The sequence below is a fragment of the Leguminivora glycinivorella genome, chromosome 16, assembly GCF_023078275.1.
Source record: "Leguminivora glycinivorella isolate SPB_JAAS2020 chromosome 16, LegGlyc_1.1, whole genome shotgun sequence".
NCBI classification, from domain to species: domain Eukaryota; kingdom Metazoa; phylum Arthropoda; class Insecta; order Lepidoptera; family Tortricidae; genus Leguminivora; species Leguminivora glycinivorella.
The window spans coordinates 3871549-3895121 of record NC_062986.1 but is presented as its reverse complement, the minus strand read 5'-3'; the positions used below and the strand labels follow the sequence as shown (position 1 = coordinate 3895121).

General features: G+C 39.3%; 1 protein-coding gene across 1 annotated transcript in view; it reads left to right on the top strand.

The window, feature by feature from the left end:
• LOC125234813 (oxysterol-binding protein-related protein 9) overlaps positions 1 to 23573 on the top strand; it is a 171547-nt gene that overhangs the window by 47547 nt on the left and 100427 nt on the right. Inside the window, exons 2-8 of the mRNA XM_048141219.1 lie at positions 7064 to 7192; positions 7577 to 7756; positions 9440 to 9517; positions 12594 to 12644; positions 14195 to 14264; positions 17310 to 17408; positions 17872 to 17980. Coding sequence (XP_047997176.1) covers positions 7064 to 7192; positions 7577 to 7756; positions 9440 to 9517; positions 12594 to 12644; positions 14195 to 14264; positions 17310 to 17408; positions 17872 to 17980 — 716 coding nt within the window. The remainder of the gene's footprint in view (positions 1 to 7063; positions 7193 to 7576; positions 7757 to 9439; positions 9518 to 12593; positions 12645 to 14194; positions 14265 to 17309; positions 17409 to 17871; positions 17981 to 23573) is intronic.

Genomic DNA, 23573 nt, shown 5'->3' with positions numbered 1-23573 from the left:
TAGTCCGGTTTCCTCACGATGTTTTCCTTCACCGAAAAGCGACTGGCAAATATCACTGTTCATGAATATAAATCGATGTATATAAATAATATTTTTTGTAGTGATATCCGAACAACAAGTAAATTTTTCGGGCCTTATAAAAATGCGACATTCGAAACGGGTAGGTATGGTCGCAGATACCCGAGCTTATTTTGAGACATAAAATGGTAATATTATAATGATATGATATATAGTTAGATGATTTTACGGTACAGCTGTCAGACATATCGTAGCGACCAAGGTGCTCACACATGTCTAGACACTTGTTAAACAGACTGCATACATTTTTTGAGTACCTTGGCCGCTCTGATTTATCTGATGGTGACGCTTCTATACCTGCTATCTCCCTTCCAACTCAATAAAAGTTCACTGAGAGAAAAAACAACCAATTTTCATGTTCGTTCAACAAGTTTTTTGGTTAAAATTGCGCCTACACGTGCTCTTTGGTTCAAACAACAAGTTAGATTTTGTTAAGTGTAACCTAGCTGTGTAACTAGTACATTCTACAAGTTTCATTTTATTTTAATCAATATTTTATTTGAATCAACAATTCGATTTTATAAAAGCAACATGACTCATATTGTTTTAAACATATGTTTGGTTGATTCTGGCCGCTGGCTGATGGCTGACAAATTCGACTTGTATCATCAACATTGTGATTTATTCCGTTTACTAAAGTACTTTTGTTTCAAACGGATAAACCCGCAACAAGTCGAACTTGTTAAATTCACAATGTAAATTTCTCTCAATGCAAATTTCTTTCATTCAGCTTAGTTGTATTGCATTGGCTTCTATGCACAAAGTTCGTCCTCTGTTGTGCACAATGCTCGTGATGTTATCGCATTTCATTGGAAAATATATCTGTTGTCAATTACATCCGAGTTAGTACCTAGTATCGGTGCTCTATAGTTTTTTTACAAGCTTTTATTCTTGCCTCGTTAGTATGTTAGTTTGGGTCAAAACGTAGAAGCTAAAGACCCACTGCCCGGTTTCCGATTAAGCTGATATTTTGCACACATATGTAAATCACGTGACAATGCAATATTATGATATCATGGAGCTTATCTGATGATCGAGAAGAAAGGTGGTCATAGGAACTAGTCCATGGGCCAGTGAAGAAGTCGGTATAATTTGGGGGTACTAAGTTTCCTTTTTACAGCAGTTAGGTAGGCTTATAAGGATGTTAAAAAACCATGATTGCCATCTCAAAATGGTAGCTAAACAAAATGGCCGCCAATCCAAGATGGCGGATATTGAGTTTTAAAAAATCGACCATAACTCCAGAAGCATTGGTCCGATTTCATTTTTGTTTTTTTTAAACGAAGGGCCTTTTTGTGTACTCAAATACTTGTCATATTCATTGTTTCGATAAATTCAACCATTAGTTAGTAATTAACGAAAAATATAAAAAAAATATCTTTTTTTCTAAGACTTTTTGTCAAAAATCATATTTCTACAAAATACCTTGCATATTCTAATTATTATTTAAATGCAGAAAAATAGTGCCATTAATCACCTTTAATTTGATGTATAAAAGATACAGACTTAATTTACACAAACACATAGAGGCTTAATTTTAATTCTGTCTTCGTTGAAATTCACCGTTGTGCATACAGTACTAAAAGCTTCAGGTCGAAGTTGTAGATTACTAATATGCTGTTTTTAGTATATTTCTGCAATTGTACTTACAAATTAAGAAAAGAACTGAACATTATAGTATCCGAAATCCATTAGCTTTAAGAATATAATAAAATATGTCATAGGTAAAGTACAGTTTTAGATATTTGTATAAAATTTCTTTAGTGATGCAGCACCAACCAACCGAGATAATACAAAATAAATAAACTAGACATAGTTGAGGTCCTATCTCATCACATTAACCTTTTGACCACCATGGGCGGATATGGCCGTCGCTGGAAATGCTTCCTAAGGACGCCAACCACGGCCATCAGTTTTGCCAATTACATTGGGGACCCGTGCGGGCCTTCTTAACGCCTAATTTTGCTCAAATAATCGCGATCCACGTCTGTCTGGTGTCCGGGGCACGACATATTCTTTTTCACTATTTGACGTTAAAAGTTAAGCCTCGAATGCAGAAACTCTGATCCGTATTCGAAAAAACTTATATTTAGTTAAAATAATCCTTGCATACAAAAGGTGAAGAACACACCCCAAAAGAAAAATAGTTTTGAGAAATGCACTATAATGCATTAATAAGGCATATCTATGAAGTATCCGACTACTAAACAACGTGATATAGGTACCTACCGAATAAACCTTAATTTAAGCATATAAATATATTACTTATTACCGCTAATGTAGATTGTAGAGCCAATACCACCAATATCAAGCCTTCAAGACAATCACAGGTAACAGATTAATTTTCTCCTAATTTTCCTAACTTTTATAACAGGTCTTGTTTCTGAGCGATGTTTCCAAAACAATACACGCATATTCCACCTTCAATAACGACTTACGTGCCCTGGCCCGGCCCAAGCCCATTTTAGAGAAGCAATGCGATCTCTATAACTCTGGCCCGTCGCCGCATCAGCATCATCTCATTTCGCTTCCATCGTAGAAAGACATACCGAACGTGTTGTGCTCTATATGCAACTTTTATCCTCTTCATTTAGTACATTGTTAGTGTCCACGTCTCGCAAGCTTATGTCACGGTGGGAAGTACCCAGTTACACACTGATCAAACATGTTGGTCTTCAGTGACTGGTATCCTTGCCCTTAATACGTCCTTTAGCCTACAAAAAGCATCCAAGTCCTCCGTGTGATCTCCGCCGGCAGCGAGGCCGACCCAAGTCTCTGTATTGTGTTATGGTTCACCATAACCCGACGTTTTGTGCCTATTTTGCGTGATGTGGGGGATTTAGCTAGTCCTGCCAGCTTATCTCCTCGAGAAATCCTATTAGACCTTTAATGCTGAGTAGGAGAACTTTGGAGAGGTCTCTCGGGGATCCGAGATGTTTTTTTCCTGTATGGAGCCACTCTGCTCACTCCATCACCAGGTGAGAGGCACCCTCGTCACAGGGGAATGTTCATAGCATCTGTTATGAAAATATGTTTGTTAAATAACTTTCCCTAGTTGAAGGAGCGTCTTTGTGAGTTTTCCATTGATGCTAGGCTCGGCTTGTTTGACTGCAGCATTTGATCTGGTTTTGCCAGTGTGTTGTGTATAGTTTCCTATTGAGCATACCTTGATGAAGGGCATCGGGAGAATCGGCAGTCGACCCCAGCTGCCTGGCCAGCTCGTAGGCCGCATCATCATCTCGAGATCCACTGTGTCCTTTGGTCCATTGGATGATTTTGTTATTATGACTTACCTCCGTTAGTCGTTTATGGCATTCCTTAACCCAAGCTTTATTTGTTGTTCCAGATAACTTGTCCTCTGTTACTTATTATAAAGGCTGAAATATGGAGCTTTGGATAAGCCTGTCCTTGCCGTAACTTTCAATTTGTACATATATGTTTAACTACTTTAACCCAACACTCACCGACGGCATACAGTTCCTCCAGCATCTGACGGGAAACATGTGCTTCTTTGAAGATGACGATGTTATCCGCATATCGAAGATAATTGAGGCATACATTCATACATCTATCATCCCTATTGAGGCTTTTAATAAATGCCTTACTGTTTAAAAACTTGGCCAGATTGCATAACCCCGGAGTTCCTCTCTGCTAATTAAGATTCGTCGATACGGGTGCTAACTTTTCTTCTGAGTCAATAGCAGGTTGCACAGAAACATTCGCATTTTGGTACACCTTTTATGAAAATTCAACTCACGTGGGTAATTAAAACGTCTGTTATTAACGTCTTCTAACGTTTTTCGTTCGGTAATGACCAACAATACAGTCATGTTAATAATATTTGGCTTTACTTTAAGCGGTGATAAATGTCTCAAAGTTTGTTCATCCGGTATTTCACGGCTTCGTTGTTTAGTAATCGGTAAAATATAGGTAAGGAATGAATGCTGCTGAATGAAATATAGGTGAGGAATGCTGTACTAAAGAACATTTCCAAAGTTTGCCCGAATTCTGGGGGTGCTCTTCACTAACCCGCTCGTGCGTAGGTTTTTTTTTCATATCTGAGAGTCCTTGAATGCAGAACGATTTTCAATCCGGAATACGATCTTAACCCTTAAACGCAAGATGATGACGGAGTATTCCGTCTCCCAGGCACAATCGCAACAGAATTGCATTGCGAATTCGCGAATATATGAGCGAAATTATCCGTCCGTATGTCCGTATCGTTGGCGTCCTTGGCAAGAATTTCCGGTGACCACCGTGGCCGTCCGTGGCGGTCAAAAGGTTAATGGTTCTATCTTGACAGTCTCGACACATGTTAGTCATAGTCATATACCTAGTACACTTAAATACTTAATTTTTATCATTGAGGTGTGTTGCACAATATGGTATCTAAACAAATTTTATCCTAGTACTCTCGAATATCTACATACTATCATGTTCAAAACTATTATTCTAATTGTACAATTGCTAAAACAAACTAAAAACAGTATATTTGTACCTATAACATCTTTTAGTACTGTATGCACCCCAGCTGCACACATCTTTTAGTACTGTATGCACTCCAACCTGAAGCTTTTAGTACTGTATGCACAACGGTGAATTTCAACGAAGGCAGCTTTAAATTTAAGCCTCTATGTGTTTTTGTAAATTAAATCTGTATCTTTTATACATCAAATTAAAGGTGATTAATGGCACTATTTTTCTGCATTTAAACATTTATTAGAATATGCAAGGTATTTTGTAGAAACATGATTTTTGACAAAATGTCTTAGAAAAAAAGAGATTTTTTTTACATTTTTCGTTAATTACTAACCAATGGTTGAATTTAGCGAAACAATGAATATGACAAGTATTTAGGTACACAAAAAGAGCTTTCGTTTAAAAAAAATAAAAATGAAATCGGACCAATACTTCTGGAGTTATGGTCGATTTTTTAAAACTCAATATCCGCCATCTTGGATTGGCGGCCATTTTGTTTAGCTACCATTTTGAGATGGCAATCATGGTTTTTTAACATCCTTATAAGCCTACCTAACTGCTGTAAAAAGGAAACTTAGTACCCCCAAATTATACCGTTTGGCAAAATTGGACCAGCTGGCCCATGGACTAAACTTTGTTATGAAACGTCGTATCCCCATCGAGTAGGTAAGGGGTTTTTAGAAACGTTTCGGAGAGCAGTGGGTGACTGTTGAAAGAAAGGTACAGTCGGCGATAAAAACTTGTGCCAAAAATGTAATTTTTGCAAAAAAAACTTATTTCTGATGGAAACATATTTTCATTATGAGCATGAATCATATGGCCTTTAAATAAAAGCCAAAAATGATTTGTTTTTTCACGATGTTCCTCCTTGCTAAACCACGACGCAAAAACGACGGGATGTTACAAGTTTCAAGTCTGTGGCATCATAGATTTCGAACGAATGATCCGATTTAGATTTCGTTTTTTTTGTTTGAAAGCTGATATAGTCTGGAGGGTTCTTAGCCATTTTCGATGAAAATCGGTCCAATATATCGGGGTTTTATATTTCAAATTTTAAATTTTGTATCGGTCCGTGTTATCCCGAATCGCGACTGGGCGTTGTTATTATGTTCTCTTCTCTCTCTCTTCTCAGCATATTTGCGTCCACTGCTAAACATATGCCTCTTTCATGGATTTCCATTCCGTTCTACTTATATGCGGCGGTTTTGTGCCAGGTCGGCCCTGCCGTCTTTTTGATGTCCGACCATCTGGCTCGTGGTTTCCCGTCACCTCGGCTTCTCGGTCTAGGTCTCCACAGCAATACTAGCCGGCCCCATCGATCGTCATCTCGACAAGTATGACCGGCCCATTCCCACTTGAGTTATTATGTTGTTCAATTGTAACTTGTAACAATGCTAATTTAAAAATTATAACTCACCGATAAGCTATGTCTTAAAGAAGTCACACTTTCCAGAGACATATTTAAATATTGAAAAATATTATTGTCCACGGCCGCCGCTGTACTCCGTGCCCTCGCTCAAAAATCTCTGAAAATTTTGAAACATATCTTTGATATCTAAATGTAGTCTAAAGGCTTTAGGTTTTGAGGTTGGCAGCAAAACTAATTCCCCGTAGAAATCCGGCTGGTAATGTCAATTTTTCTGGCCGTTGAGTAAGATTAATGGACTCCGAGTTACTGGAAACGTTCGAGGTTGTTGGGAACGTTTGGGGAAAGCAATCATTTTCTAGACTAGTAGACTAATGTTTGCTCAATAAGTGGCATAATTGGTTTCTACCTATTGTATTTTTTTTTTCATGAAAATCTTGTTTTACTTAGTCTTAGTTAGTCAAATAACCGTCCACAAATTTAATAAGGACTGAAATGACCACCGTGAAAGTCAATTAAAAGTATCACGTTTCTTCTTTGTAAATATTGTGCGGAGTAGGTAAGATATAAGGTAAATTTGACAAACCTTATATGGCTGGCAGTCCTCAGCTGTGCGTTGTGCGTTTCTCCAGAAACTTCCTGCCCTGCACAGCTAAACTGTGAAATAAACTGTCGCCTGCGGTATTTCCGGACCGATATTACGATCTTAAAGGCCGGCAATGCACCTCCAACACTTCTGGTGTTTCGGGTGTCCATGGGCGGCAGTGATCGCTGACCATCAGGCGACCTGTCTGCTCATTTGCCTCCTATGGCATAAAAAAACCTTTAACAAACTTTGAACGTACCTACATGAGTAACATGAGAATAGCACAATGCACTGTAGAGAATCTCCCAATCTATACATAATCAGTCAGATCAGTCCTACTAAATCTAACGGCAAAGCGGGCGAGGTATTTCAAAAATATTCCTATACGTTTATTGTTCAGGAAACTAAAGCCATATAAAATACTTTCAACGCCGCGCCTACGCTCACGTTGCCATATTTACCTCCTTGAAATTCCACAGAAGTTTCAAAATTACTTTCAAAGTAATTTAATTTCGTAAAGAAAAATGTCTTATGGTTTCTTTAATTTATTTCAGTCTAAAGAAAAGATGACGCGGGGCGTGCGGCGTGGCTGCGTCCGACTTCGAGCCGCCGTCATAGGTATAGACGATGAAGACGATTCTACGTTCACCATCACAGTCGATCACAAGACTTTTCACTTCCAGGTGAGTTGGACCATTTATAAATCCTACTTATTTATCTTTCTATTAAGATTGAACAAAATATTGCTGCGTCAGTATCAGTCTATGAGCCGGCGCCGTTATAGGTATTAGACAATAAAGATTTGATTACAATATCCTTCTGATTTAAGTTTGTCTTTAGCTAGTAAGGTATCTGTTTCTGTCGTAGGTAAAGAGGGACCATGGTCGTCGATCACCAGGAGTTTAAAGTTAACTTAACTTAGTTTAAAAATAACTGATTAAAAGATTTTTGTGGCTAAATTGCGAAATGAACTGGTGGACCGGTCTTAAATTTAGTAGGATAGTTTTGACAATAATTAATTTTGTCTTATTTATCTAAATAATAATTGTAACGTTGTTAAATTCCAGGCCCGAGACGGTTCAGAACGCGAGCGATGGGTCCGCGCCCTCGAAGACACGATACTCCGCCACGGGCGTCGCTCGCGCTGGTCGCGAAGCGTTCCCGCGCCGAGCGCTCGCCACGGAGACCTAGAACGACGCATCGCGGAGGCCGACGCGTACTTACAGATCATGATCGAGCTGGTAGAGGTATTAGTCACACTGGCTGTCTCTCATGCCCTGTCACGGTGTCGCCACTCGCTGTCACACTGACTATCTCTCTCACGATCTCCCGCCACGGCCGTCGCTCGCGCTGGGGCCCATTTCTCAAAACTGAAAGATACAAGTTACAAGCGGAAGTCTCTTTCCAACTTGTCATATTAGACATTGACAACCAATTGTAACTTGTAGCTTCGAGAAATGGGTCCCTGGTCGTTCCCGCGCCGAACGCATGCCACGGCGACTTGGAGCGACGCATCGCTGAGGCCGACGCGTATTTACAGATCATGATCGAGCTGATGGAGGTACTGCACAATAGCTGTCTCTTATGCCACTTCGCTGATCCCAGCTTCCCCGCGCCGAGCGTATTGGTCACACTGGCTGTCTCTCTCACGATGATGTCTTGTCACGGTCGCCACTCCCGCTGATATTAGTCCTAGATTGACCTAGAGTGATGTATCGCGCCAGCGGACGTGTACTTACAGAACATGATCGAACTGGCAGAGGTGATCACACACTGGCTGTCTCTCTCACACTAGCCGCTACACCCAGCGTTGGATCGCAGCGGTGGACGCGTACTTACAAATCATGACAGAGCTGGTAGACGTACTGCATATTCTAGCTGTTTCTTTCTAGCTATTCATGCCCTGTCACGGTTGTTACTCCTGTTGAACCGCAAAAAGAGCTACTGTTAGGGCCGGTTGCATCAAATCACCTGTCACCGTTAAAGCGTTCGTTAAATTTTATTTTATGGGAAGTTCCATAGACGTCTGCTGCTTGACGATGATGTGTCTGTCAAATGTGGTTAATGCAACTGGCCCTTAATCTTCCAATCTAGTTAAATGTTCACCTGAGGGCACTCTTGATCGAAAAAATATTTTGACTATTGCTGTAGGTACAGTCAACCAATTGGAACCCTAGGCCACTGTAGAACTATGTCATAGTGACGTTATACATCAGATTGTAAGAAATCTCTTACTGCTTGTCATTTTGACATGGTCGTAGAGTGGCCTAGGGTTCCAATTGGTTGACTATACGCCAGGTTAATTCGCAGGGCAAAACTTTTATACCTAATGAGGTCTGACCACAGAGAACCTCCTATAGAGTAGCAATCATGTATATTTTGTTCGCGATACGAGTCACCAGTGCCAGGGGTGCGAGGAGCGGGCGGGGAATGTGTTAAGCGCGCTGTGATTGGCCGTTTCAAGGACGGCGGGCAGTCGCGCCAGATGAAAGGGACTGTCCCTCTACTGACGCGTAAGTGGCCAATGTAAGTTGACCTATGCCGGCTCTGAATAAATTATAAATATGACTTTTATTTGGAATGTAATGACGTCTGTTTTTAAATTTGAGCTTCTTGTTACCTTTCCACACCATTTCACACTACAGGTGGACATCTTTAAGACATCAAAATACCCTTTTTCAATTTTTTTACTGCGAAAAACACGCGCTACTTTCGGGTCTGTTACTTGGTCGCTACTGATCGGGCACGGCGAGCGCCCGCGCTTATATCAGTGCAAATACTAGGAAGGCTGGCGACCGCGAGTCGTCTTGTAATGGATGTCTATAGGGGTTGGTCTGTGGGTCTGACGCTCATAAACTATCTGTTCTCAAACCTGGCTATTTGAAATATGTTGTACTTTATGTTTTAATGTGTATTTTGTTTCATTACAGAAAATGACACTAAGGGTATCGGAGCTGCCGGATCCGCATGAAAAGGCGAAAGGACAAGTTATACTAGACCATTCCAATGTAAGTACCCTCGTTTTTCCATCCAAGTCCAATATTTTTCACCTCTTTCCTAGTAGTAAAAACCCTAGGATAGAGAAATGCAATCTGTTACCAATGGCACAGTATAATAAAGAGTACTATCGTACAGTATGGGGAAGAAGTAACGGGAGGGGAAAACCGAAGAAGAGGTGGATGGACTGTGTGAGACATGATATGGAACTAAAACAAGTTAATGATGAGATGACGAGTGACAGAGATGTATGGAAGAGAAAGACATGCTGCGCCGACCCCAAGTGACTGGGATAAGGGCAAGAGAATGATGATGACTATCGTACAGTATGGCCACTCTCGCTCCCCGCTGAAAGTGCCGCCCACCTCTCGGTTACCTCACAGTTACCGCCTGTCAAAAACGCGATCGACCTTTCATATCTCACTCATACAAGCATGGTACGCGTTCACCTACACGAGGTTAGAATGTGTGCTAGGAACGCGCCTCTTACATATATTTGATCGCCAGTGTCCGAGATGTGCCAATGGTAACTTTGCATTATCACCAAATATAGTAACAACATTCATGTACTTAATGAAATGATGAAAAAAAAAAGCAATAGTTGAAAAACATAAGACACTGGTCCTACCAAAAGCGAGTAAGCGATGAAATAGACTCTTATCGAATTTGGCACAAAAAATGATTGTTTCCTGTAGTATTTGACATAAGAAACAAATTTTTATAGATTTTGGGTATTAAAAGTGTATGGTGGCTACGTATTTTCGATTGAAAATGTGTGAAATATTTATTTTAACTTTGGCCACCGAAAACGCTGTCAGACGTGTAGTGACGTCATAGAACCTTTTATTTTTGTTTAGGAGGGGAAAAATGCATTACGCATACCACTCGGGTACGGGGAAAGACCCGAGTGGTTATGTGGGAGTCCTTGTTAAGGGCTAATGAGACCCCAAGTCTACCCACTAAACAACCCCCCCGTCTGCCGCCATTGTGCTGTGGCGGTGGGCTGCAGGTACGCTCGCGCTTTACTTCTACAGCACCACCAGCACCAGTCCGCTTTGCGGAGCACCACCTCCGGAGGGACGTCATAGAACCTAACTTAACTTCATGCCGAGTCAATCACTGACATGATGAACTTTATGCCTCATAACTTAAATGACAGAAAATTTTGTGCTCAATTCGATTTACGTCATGCGCAGACAATCTATATATTAACATGGCTAATGATGTTTTTGCCTAATTAAGTTAAAGTAAACTTTAAAAATGTTTTTTTGTGGTTTACAAGTCTTAATAAAATATGGTAGTATTTTTTTCGGTTAATTGGACAGTAATAAATAATATAAAATAGACTTTAAAAAAGGTCAAGTAGCCTATTGGCGATAGAAACGAACAAAAGATAGTCGCTACCGTGTAAATAAAAGAGAGATCGAGCGATTTATACTTCATCGCTCGGCGACAAACTATAACTCGCTCCCGCTATCATCGCGTCTCTTTTATTTACACGGGAGCGACTATCATTTGACCGTTTCTATCGCCAATAGCTTATCGCTTACTCGATTTTGAAGGCACCAGTGCCAAAACCTGCTCTGTACTAGCAGAACGGAGCAGTGAAATGCTTTTGGTTAATTTCCCACGTCTCCAATCGTCTCTCAGTGGACAGCATGTTGCAAAGTTGCAGAATGAAATGGCTGTTTTTGCCACGGTGCCAAACTCATTTACTTCACATCGCTATGCCTAAAGCAAACACAGTAATGTAAATATTTTTAACTTTATGTTGTGATGAGATGATGATATTGTCTTTGGTAAATTGAGACTATATTTTTTTTATATATTAAGTAGTATGTCAAATATTCAAGACCCTTTGCACAACTAGCCTTGTCGCGCGCGAGTCCATACTTGAAGTCGCGCTTGATGCCGAATCCTAAACCGAGTCAGACGACGCAACGGAGCCACGCTGTTACGTCGTCGCCCAAATCTAATGTTTAATTTGTATTCTTTCAGCAATCCCCGATAAGTTTGTACATTTTGGATCGCATCCCCGATTCTGATAAAAATTGGTAGGCTGATGCTGATCAAAATCCACTAGGTTCCCCAAAATGTCTTAGGTAGATTGTATGAAACTTTCCTTTTTTGTTACCGAAAATGTATAGAAGTCTGGTAACAAAAAAGGAAGGTTTTTTTATTCAAAATCGGAGACGTGATCCAAATACAAACTTTTCGGGAATTGCTCATTTACGAGTATCGTTTGTGTTGTTTTGTATTTTGTAGTTTCACAGTGCCTTGGTGTAAACTGTAATGCTGCGTTACTTTTTGATTAAAAATAAATAAATAAATGTATGGACTCTCGCGCGATAAGGCAAGTTGTGCTTAAGGATCAGATATGAAAAATAACTAAGATTTCCGCTTCTTTATTTAAGAAATAATTTAGAGTCTACGCTCAGTTGCGTGATTTAGTGAAAAAAATCTATATATTTATCTCATCAATACTAACTACTACCAAACCCATACATTATTTATTGAAAAACTATAAAAGTACCTTATGCTTACAAAGCGTAAACACAAGAACGCTAACAGCGCTTAATTTTACAAGATTTTTATGTTTTCGAAGTGTAACTTCTAATGCGACTTCCAACTGACAGCGTTAAACGTTTGACGGCCCAGCTACGACATTGATCTAAGCGCGACAGCGGTGAACGGCAGCCATACGTGCGAATGAGAAGTCCGATCGCTGTGTCTCGCTCCAATGTATGGCCGCCGCTCACCGCTGTCGCGCTTAGACCAATATCGTGGCTGAGCCGTAACACTCAGTATTGCAAGCTCGAATGTATAAATACCCCTTCCTATTTTTATTTCCACATTACGAAGTTTCACTTCTAACGCGCGGTGGGACTCCACGCACTATTTCGTCACTACTTTAAAAAAAACTTGTATCTTCGTCTGTCAATGAAAGGAAAATTGTAGTAAGTATGTATGGAATGCATATAGACTTACTGCGTTTTAACTTTGAGGAGCAGCGTGAGATACGAGATTTTTTCAAAGTAGTGACGATTTTTATGTTTTTATTATAATTTCCAATGTTTTCCTTTGCAGGCAATGTTGGATAACATAAAACATTCCATAGTGCTTCTACAAATAGCTAAGGTACTGTAGTTTGATGCTGACATATATATTATTTTCACAATATTTTGTATTTATTTATGCAAGTGGAAACTAGAGATACATATGTACTCGTACATGGAACGCCTTTGCTTTTAGTAGATCTCAGTTTTCCACCTTATATGGTTTAGTATATCGTTCATTCACGAGGACGCCCTGAGTTGTCAAATCCAACCTTTGGTAGCACAAATTAATACTCAATTACCTATAATAAATGAAGATAAATACAGTGAAACCTGGTTAAGTGGGACCTGGATAAGTGAGAAACCTCTTTAATTAGGACAAAAGGCCCGGTCCCGACACTTTTGCACTGCTTTAGTCATACCTCTATTTGTGAGACAAAACAGACCTCTATAACTGAGATAAGCTTTTTCGACTGCATAGTCACATTTACCTCTATTAGTGAGACAGAGTGTTTTTTACCTCTGTTACTGAGACTATATTTGAAAAATTACATTCACTTAATTGTTTGCTTAGAATGTTATAGGAATTTACCTCTGTATTTGAGACAATCCATGACCTCTGTAACTTAGACTTTATTCTAATTTGATTTACATGTTTTTAGTTATTTTTAATCCATCCATGTCAATTATTTGTGTTTAGGTGAGTTGAGTTGAAGGGTTTTCTTATTTACTTTAAGTATGTAATTAAAACTATCGATCTAAAAACTAAAATCTCGATAAAAATTACATAAAAAATATTTCATAATACATAATCATAATATAAAAGTCGAACACGCAATGACATCCGAGTTTTCGATATTGTATTTAAATACAAGGGTTTTTATAGCTTTTTAGAGAGATCAACTACATACATAATAATTACTATATTATGTTCCAAAACACCTTATCTATCACATCTATAACTGATATGCCCTCTATTCTAACCTCTGTTAGTGATACCCTCTGTAAATGAGACAGACATTTTATTTTACCTGTCTAACTGAGACCCTTTATAAGTGGAATACCTCCTTAAGTGACACAAATTCTTTCGCCCCTTGAAGTCTCACTTATCCAGGTTTCATGTACAACATTCCTTATTTACTGCATATATCAATGATGCTTCGACACAGATTTTTTAAATAAGCTTTATACACTACTAGCATTTGCCCGCGGCTTCGCTCGCGTTAGAAAGAGACAAAAAGTAATAGCCTATGTCACTCTCCATCCCTTCAACTATCTCCACTAAAAAAATCACGACAATCTGTCGCTCCGTTTTACCGTGAAAGACGGACAAACAAACAGACACGCACACTTTCCCATTTATAATATTACAATAGTGTGGATCATTTTCAAATATCACATTCAAAACCTAGTGCCTTTGCCAAATCTTGGGATTACTTCTCAAAGAGGAGCCCAGGATCCCATGAGCCGTTGCAAATACCGGGATACCACAAGGAGGATGATTTTCATTTGGCTGTCAGAATAGACTAAGTACCTAAACAACATGAAAGTTTTGATCTACCCATTTACCAAATATATTTTATGTAGTAATTCTATTAAGTTCGCTTTGTAACGCCTTTTATTTTCTTTCAGAATACAGTAAATCCCGTAAACGGTGTCTACCAAGGACCAACAAGTACCTCACAAACACATATCAAACAAGGTAACATACATTACTACACTGCATATTTGTCCCTTACCCGCAGGCCTGCCTAAACCTAAGGGTGCGGCCTGAGTGCAAGCTCATATGTTTCATCTTCAAACAATTGAAGATCATGCAAGTGTCCTGAGTACATGCTACATAGCGGGCACAAGGAACACACCGCCCCGCCGCACCACAGTATAATAAAGAGTAATACTATCGTATGGCCACTTGCACTCCCGCTCCCCGCTGAAAGTGCCGCCCACCCCCTCTCGGTTACCGCCTGTCAAAAACGCGGACAGTCACATCTCACTCATACAAGCACGGTATTCTTTCACCTATACGAGCTTAGACTGTGTGCGTAGGTTGATCGCCACTTTCCGGGGTGTGGCCGCACGCCCCGCCAAACCGAACGTTCCGAGCGACTCAGGCATTACACTAAATAAAAAACGCTCCGAGCCAAGTCATACAGGCCAAGATTAGGCACTGGTCCCACCGCGAGCTAGTATTAAGCTATCGGCTATAAAAACAAACAAAATATAAGCAATCCCGTGCAAATAAAAGAGACACGGCGATATTGACAGCTCACCGCTGGGCGAGTAAGTATAAACATCGCCGTGTCTCTTTTACATATTTACACGTTAGTGATTATCTTTTGTTCGTTTTTATAGCCGATAGCTCATAGTTTACTAGCTCTTTCTCTTCCATAGATACCTCTCCACCGGACGTCATCACATCATTTACTTGCATGCCATTCATATCATCTCATATTACAAGATAAACATAATTTTGACATGTAGCAAATTTATAGTGTAATTTTTATCATGAAATAAAGAAATCTAATCCAATCTAATCTAATAGGTTTTTTATTATTTTTATTTCTTATTTTTTGCTAAATTGTTTAATTTCATCTTTTTTTTTGTAATTTTTTCTCATGTGTTTTTGTTCGGTAGTTTTAACTACATATAAAACTCCCGTGAGACTCATACATATTTAAAAAGCAAGTTACTCACTTTTAAGAGGGTTACTCACGTATTAAGTCGATATAGCGTTCGACATGTTTCGATCCAATTTTCGAGGACCTTTCTCAAGTGTAGCGACCCCGCGTTTACATGTCGAGAGCGCGACGCATACTGGCGTGAGTAACCCGCTTAAAATGTTCTGGTAGTTATGACAATAAAAATATTTTTTTTTATCTCTCACACACTGAGATCACACCTTGTCTTCGGCTTTCTCTCCAACTTATCTCGTAACATGCCCTCCACATCACATGACCGTACCACGCTAAGCAATTATTTTATTTTGATTATTTTTTTTCGTTGTTTAATTGTAATTTTCTTTTTATATTTTGTCTGTCCATGCGTGAAGCGCTGGTGGCCTAGCGGTAAGAGCGTGCGACTTTCGATCCGGAAGTCGCGGGTTCGAACCCCGGCTCGTACCAATGAGTTTTTCGGAACTTATGTGCGAAGTGTCATTTGATATTTGCCAGTCGCTTTTCGGTGAAGGAAAACATCGTGAGGAAACCGGACTAATCCCAATAAGGCCTGGTTACCCTCCGGGTTGGAAGGTCAGATGGCAGTCGCTTTCGTAAAACTAGTGCCTACGCCAAATCTTGGGATTAGTTGTCAAAGCGGACCCCAGGCTCCCATGAGCCGCGGCAAATGCCGGGATAACGCAAGGAGGAGGGGTGTGTCCATGTTTTGGCTTTTGGTCCGCTGTAAGCCAAAAATGAATGTCTAGATATAATAAATAAATAAAATAAGCGCTTCGCCGTTATTTTTTCTGTTATGGGTGCAACTTTCGGGCTTCCTAATATATATATACACGGTGTTTCCGGTATCACTCAAAACCTCAGACACCCCAACTGATTTTTATTTTTTTAAACTCATCTAGAGTATTCATCTTTTAATCTGATCGTTACTTTTTTTTAAATTGAATTTTTAATTTTCTGTACAGCTCTACTTGACTTTTAGCTCTACACTCAATAAAATAATTGCTAACTACCATCATAAACCATAAGACTATTTATTTGTGTACGTTACTGCAACGACATAAGGTTTACCAATAGACAGCTAAGATGTCACTGTAAAACACTTTAAAGCTTTGTCACAGTAAACTTCAAATTGGACAGGTAATCGCAGTAAGCAAATAAATTCAATATTCAAAATGACAAGGTTGTAATTAGGTACGAGTTCAATTTGTTATGACTTATGATAAACATTAAGATTAAACTGACAAACAACGTCAAACTAGTAGCGGAAAAAATAATCGTCCAAGTAACCGGCCAGTATTAATACCCCTAAATACAGAAAAAAGGTAAACAACCTCTAGCAATGCGATATACACAATGTTGTATTACGAGTACAATAGAATGGGCACGTAAAAAATAACTAATAATACTAATTTAAATAAAAATATTACCCCCATCAAGATATAGCTCAATCGATTCTACTCTCGATTCTGAACAAACTGTTTTCAGGTTTTTAGTGTTAAGTGAAACACGGTGTATATATAATAATTTCTTATTATCTTGTTACGCACCGACCTTAACATTCTCATCTCTGCTACATGCAACCTCTTTTTTTCCACCTTTAGGGCCCAACAATCTACATGACGACAGATCTTATGATTGTTATATAATGTTCTCCCTTCAAACGAAGTGGCATCCGGACATCTAAAATAGTTCCCGTTGTAGCCATTTCATCCATCCAGTGCTAATCCGATTTTTCACGTCCCAAAAGTGAATTTCTCCTAAAGAGTAGTTCTCCTTACATGTTTTAATTATAGATACATACATACAATCACGCCTGTTTCCCAGAGGGGTAGGCAGAGATCACGGATTTCCATTTACTACGACCCTGACAAACCACTTTCGCTTCACACAGTTTCATAACGTTTCTCATACACGCTCGTCGGTTTCGAGTACTTCTGACCTGGCCTTTTTGCAATATTTCCCCGATTTGAACAAGAAAAGTTCTTCCACTTGCAACTGACCCTTCCACTCTTTGTTCATATACTTTCTTTTAATTATAGATAAGTTCTCTTATATTTGGTTTCCACATCCAGGGTCATCAGATGTCTCTCCGCACGTGGAGCTGGGCTCCGAATGCCGAGAGCTGTCTACTTCTACACACTCACTGCCATTAGAAGCCATCGACGCGACGAGTAAGTGAATATTATATTATTATTCAAATAAAAACAAATAGCGGAGCGTGCTACTTTCAATCCGGCACGTACCGATGAGTTTTCGAAACGTATGTGCGAAATGTCACTTGATATTTGCCAGTCGCTTTTCAGTGAAGGGAAATACATACATACATACATACAATCACGCCTGTATCCCATAAAGGGGTAGGCACTAGAAACTACTAAAGATTCAGTGCCACTCTTGGCAAATAAGGGAAATATCGTGTGGAAACCGGACTAATCCCAATAAGGCCTAGTAGTTATTTAGATACCTATCCTTCGGGTTGGAAGGTCAGGTGGCAGTCGCTTTCGTAAAACTGGTGTCTAAGCCAAATCTTAGGATTAGTTGTCAAAAGCGGACACCAGGCTCCCCTGCGCATTTGTTACCAAATTTATGTATATTCTCCATGCAATTTTGGATTGAACATAATGTCTGAAACAGGGCAAGCCATGTCGCTACTAGTGCCAGACACGTCCTACTCGTCATCAGAAGGCGAAGACGATTTCTTTGACGCGGACGACGGGGTGGAAGCCACGCAGCCGGGACCTAGGTAAGTGCTAGACTTATTATCATAGTGCTTAGGCTTATGATCATTGACCCTCCAAACGCTTGGAGTTTGGCACGAACACGAAATGTGGCAAACAGCACGGAACACAAACACGGCATCATATACCTCTGCCAAGCACTCGACGAGCGACGTGGGAAGTAGCGACTGCTAGTAAGGGAAGTAGGGAGAGGCATAGTGCGGCCGCGCTACTCGTCATGCCCAACGCTCCTTATTTTGTCGGTTTTTTGGCGCGAGTCAAAGGGCTGGCAACTACCTAGTGCGATAATCGTGCGAGTAGGGCAGTGTGTGGCCGGAGAGGGCAACATCGCGGGAGCGCGAGAAGCAGCATGAGGGGCAGCGCGAAGAGCATAGTGTGGCAGAGGCAATAGAAAACCGTCAAATACCTCTCCTCATGCTCGTGTTGCTTGATATTCGCTGTTTGCCATCAAAGTAACTTCATTTTGACTAATTTCACAATTTGGTGGCTATCATCGCGTCTTTTTAGGGTTCTGTACCAAAAAGGTACAAAAGTAACCCTTATGGCGCCACTCTGTCCGTATGTCTGTCACATTATTATTAAATATCTTGAGTAACTACTTATGCTATAGCTTTAAAATTTAGAATACTTATGAACATCGTTAACCTCTACAAATTCAGAATATTTTTTTTTTATTTATTAATATTAATTACAGAAAATGGCCAAAATGAAAGGAAGGCAAACTGTATATTTCAAGTAACTAGGTTAAGTGGGGTATCCTTAGAAAGAGCTGAAACTGTACATATCAAAACTATTTTTTATAATTTTTTGGTTGTGGAAAAAAAATGTCTTTGAAGGAAAATGTAAAAAAATAACGTCCCTTATCTCCGAAGTTTACCAACATAAATTTATGAAATTTTCACTAAACATGGCTATTATAATGAATATTATAGGAAAAATGAAATCGTACACGTGTCTTGAAAACTTTTTTTTTATAAAAAACCTTTCATATTTACATTTTCAATTTCAACACCCTTGGGAGTATTTATTGTACCTGTTTTTTTTAAACAAGATAACAATGAAATTACCTGCTTTCAAATAGAGGCAAAATGGTTAAAATCGGTTCACGCAAGAAACAATTATCCCATAAAAATCATCTTCCATACTAGCTCGCGCGCATTAGTTTACTCAATTTGCCGATAGATATGTCGCTGTACGTTGAACGCTCATTTCCTACATCGCGTTTTTCCTGATATAATGAGGTCGGTTTAGGGGCGTCCTAGCGACATGTCGTAAACTATTGAAGTCGAATGATCTTGATTTTAATTGGACGTTGTCTAACAATAAAATTATTTAATATTACTTGTTATGTGGGAAATTGAATATTTGGGGATTTAGTCAAGTCTATAGAGTTATATGAATAACATTTTGATGATTCCACTATTGAAAGTTTGTACAGAACCCTCGGTGAGCGAGTCCGACTCGCACTTGACCGGTTTTTTTTATTAATCAATCTAACAGTGACAACATTTGCCTGACCGTCTTTACATTTTTTATATGAAAAGAAAAGTCTACTAAAAATGGCGAAACCTATTGGAGTAGGCTGAAAAGTGATTCGCTTGCAGCTACAGAGGCCATGTGCATGCAGACATCGAGAGCGACTGAAATGGGTCATTTCCATTTAGGGTTGTGCAAGACGCAGAAAAATTACAAAAATTTCCCGATGTATGTTTCCAAATAATAATAATCGAATTACTTAATAAATATGAAAAATAGAGAGAACCTATCTGTTCGCATTTACATTTCAAAAGGTGTGTATCTGTTTGTTTGTCCGTCTTTCACGGCAAAACGGAGCGACGAATTGACGTGATTTTTTAAGTGGAGATAGTTGAAGGGATGGAGAGTGACATAGGCTACTTTTTGTCTCTTTCTAACGCGAGCGAAGCCGCGGGCAAAAGCTAGTAAAGGAATGGTTGGTTGGAATGTTTATTTTATATTTAGATCGAGTGCAAAATGAGTTTATGTTTGTATTTCAGTCATTTGAGCAAATAGCAATGTAGCAATATTTAAAACTGCAAAAAGATAAATAAAAAATAAAAATAAAAATCATTTATTCATGTACCAAAAATAGCAGTTATAAACAGGGCATAAACTATATTAACACAAAAAAGGCTTCACCATGTCCGTGCCTGAACTAGGGAGATCCTGTATCTCAGGCAGAAAAAATAACTTACAAACTAAAACAGGGAAATTATGATGGATGGATTAATTATTAAGATGGATGTAACTAAACGTAAAAACGTGACGGTCATTTGACAAAACGTTTTTCAGGTTATGTTACGAAGTTTCACTTCTTCCGCGCGGAGGGTCTCCATGCACTCTTTTTTTTTTGCATTTACTGCATGTCAAAACTGACCTAGAGCAGATATCATCAATGTATTTTATTGTTTCATTCAAGAAGTCGGTGCCAACCAGCAGGCTGGTCCATACAAGCCGATTCCCACCCCACCGGCTTACCTAAAACTGATTACTAGATTAAACCTTAACTTCTCTAGAACCGGCTTACCTAAAACTGATTAGAGATTAAAGTACCGAATGTTAAGCTAGGTTTCTTTTTGCTTTGGTGTTGCCTAGCAGAAATTTTCACCAGCCGCCACTGGTGCCAACCCTATATCCAGGTGAACAACCTACACGGTTAGTCCGTTACACTGAACGTAGACTTGCATGCTACGTGAAACAAACCACGTGAAACCTAAGCGATACGAGTATTTATTCCAATTAGCTTGTTATTCGCATTGACTGCAGTTAAACAGAGTGACCCAGAGCAGGGGGCAGCCCTGTATTTAGGTCAACGACCTTCAGTTACGCCAAATCGGTTGCATTTGTGTACATTTTCTTTATAACCCTTCGTCTGTGTTTGATATGGATCTTAACAATATGGCGTTGAATTTTAAAAATGTATATCAAAGTTAAGACGCTAACAACACCCAATGACCTTGACGCTAGCGATGTCACTAAAACAGGGCGACTAGGTACGAAAAGTACGGAAAAATATTAAAATAAAATAGAAAGATGCATTATTTGTGCAATATGTTTCGTTAGTGTTTCAGATATGTATAATTTTGTTATTGTAATTTTAATTAAAGACAACTAAGTGAATAATTGAACGACATGGGGGGGGGGGGGTCATACTAAATGTGACAATCCGTGTTAAAGGGATACAAAAAAGCGTGAGGCTTCCAAAAACTTGAAATTTGGTGTGACGTAATATGTGGATGGCCCCTAAACAACTTTGACTTTAAACGCTTCGTATTGGAAACTATACACAACACATGAACAGGTTTAACACAGTGACCCGGAGCAGGTGGCAACCCTATATTTTAGGTCAACGATCTCCAGTTACGCCAAAATGCATTTCTTGTGTTTTTATTTGGGGGTAAAGTTTCGTTAGGAAATGTTTCATGAGGTGATATTTTTGACCCGTTAACTACCGTGTACCTTATACCTATTGTATGTAAGAAGTATAAAATCCATCTCTATATGAGCTGATGAATAAGGCACATCTTCGTATGAAATCCCACCGTAGCGGAAAACCGCGGTATTTTTGTTAAGAACTTACGCTAAGGGGTAGGGGGGTCCCAAATTCTGAAAATGCCCTAATAGGCGAGACGACTAAAATAACTAATTAGTCTATCAGTTAGAATTAGATTATCAAACAATTTTAGACACGTATTTTTTTCTTTTTTCTCGTAAACGAAAAATGGCGTCGATACAGTCAAGTGTAAAAATATGGGTGCGTACAACTTATCAAAAATATGTCCCATAGCACTTTATGTCGGCGGAATAAGATCTCGGTACATATTTTTGAGCGGATAAAATCGATACGTATTTTTGCACTTGACTGTACAGTGCGTTGAAGTTCCGCGTGACGTCACGCCTATAAATTTCGTTTCATTTAAGATTAGAATTATCTGTCAAACGGGTAAACAAAGAAGCAGTGGTCGTAGACCTTCCTTCTTCGATTTCGGCTGATACCACTGATTTCTTGGAACTTATAACTTATAATACTATGTACATAAGTTCCAAGAAATCAGTGGTATCGGCCGAAATCGAAGAAGGAAGGTCTACGACCACTGCTTCTTTGTTTACCCGTTTGACAGATAATTCTAATCTTAAAAGAAACGAAGTATAGGTACAATTTTTACTTAGAAGTGACGTCACAAGCCCCCACTCCGGAACTTTGATGCTCTATATCTTTGTATTTTTTCATTAATTAGAAAAAGCGAAAAATATGTGTTCAGTATTTTTGGACGATCTAACTGACGGACTAAACAGAATGCCTTTTTTTTATGTAGTTGCGACCCTATTACACTGAACGTTGATTTGCATGCCACGCTTGGTATTTTTCAAGCTACTGAAATATGCAGTTCAGCACAGTGACCCAGAGTAGGTGGCAGGTGGCAGCCCTGTATTTAGGTCAACGACCTCCAGTTCGCCAAATCGCTTACAATTCTTGTGTATGAGCTATTTTAAGAAGTTACCTGCAATCGACACCATGTAAACATTCGGCTCGGCTAGGTGACAAACCTAATTTTAGATGATTGAAGTTGAACTCTATCAAAGAGTATTATAAAGAGTTACTGTCAAAGTAAAAATTAAATGTGTAATTAAATGTGCAAAAGGGAATTTACAAGTTTCTAATAGGGTGGCAACGCGCATGTGACACTGTTTCAGTTGCAGGCGTCCATAGGTTACGGTGACCGCTTTACATCAGGCGGGCCGTATGCTTGTTTGCCACCGACGTAGTATAAAAAAAAATCACAGTGCATAGACTGCCATCTCTCGGAACAAGCTTAAAACTTTTGAACCTCAGTTTTGACAATTTGGCCCATATTGTTATGAAATGAAATGAAGGACTAGGGCTTTGAGGTACGTTTTTTTTTCTTAGACTTTATCCGTCTATACGAAGTTACATATGTCTTTGACTCTACTTATATGATATGCATTCATAGTGGCTACGTTAAATTGTACTTATTACGTCATTGAAAACGATTTGATTGTTCATCAACATCAATGTATGCAACGAACAATTTATTTGTTAATAGTTTGCTAAGTACAGTCAGCGTTAAATACATTGTGTCGGCCAAAGCGCCATATATACCCGAACAGATCTTTATTATCATTTTTTATAGTACGTCGGTGGCAAACAAGCATACGGTCCGCCTGATAGAAAGCGGTCATCGTAACCTATGGACGCCTGCAACTCAAGAAGTGTCACGTGCGCGTTGCCAACCCATTAGAAACTTCTACACTCCTTTTTGCTGTGTTATGTTGCTAAATGCTTGCTAAATACACACCCTCTAATGCACTTATGGTGCGGTCAACAAAAGTGTACAGCAGCAGCAAAAATCGATATTGCCCTAATTCCGGCTCTCTCTTGCCTACCGAAATACTCGAGCCACATTTGAGCGTTGAAAAATCGCATCATGATTTGAGTTTAATATTCAGTGTCATCCATTTATTCCATCACGGTATCAGGAGATGGGGGTCATACAAAGTGAGACGTGTTTCATATTGGAGTGCTAATATAGTGCTATTTCTCATGAAAAAGAAAGTGAC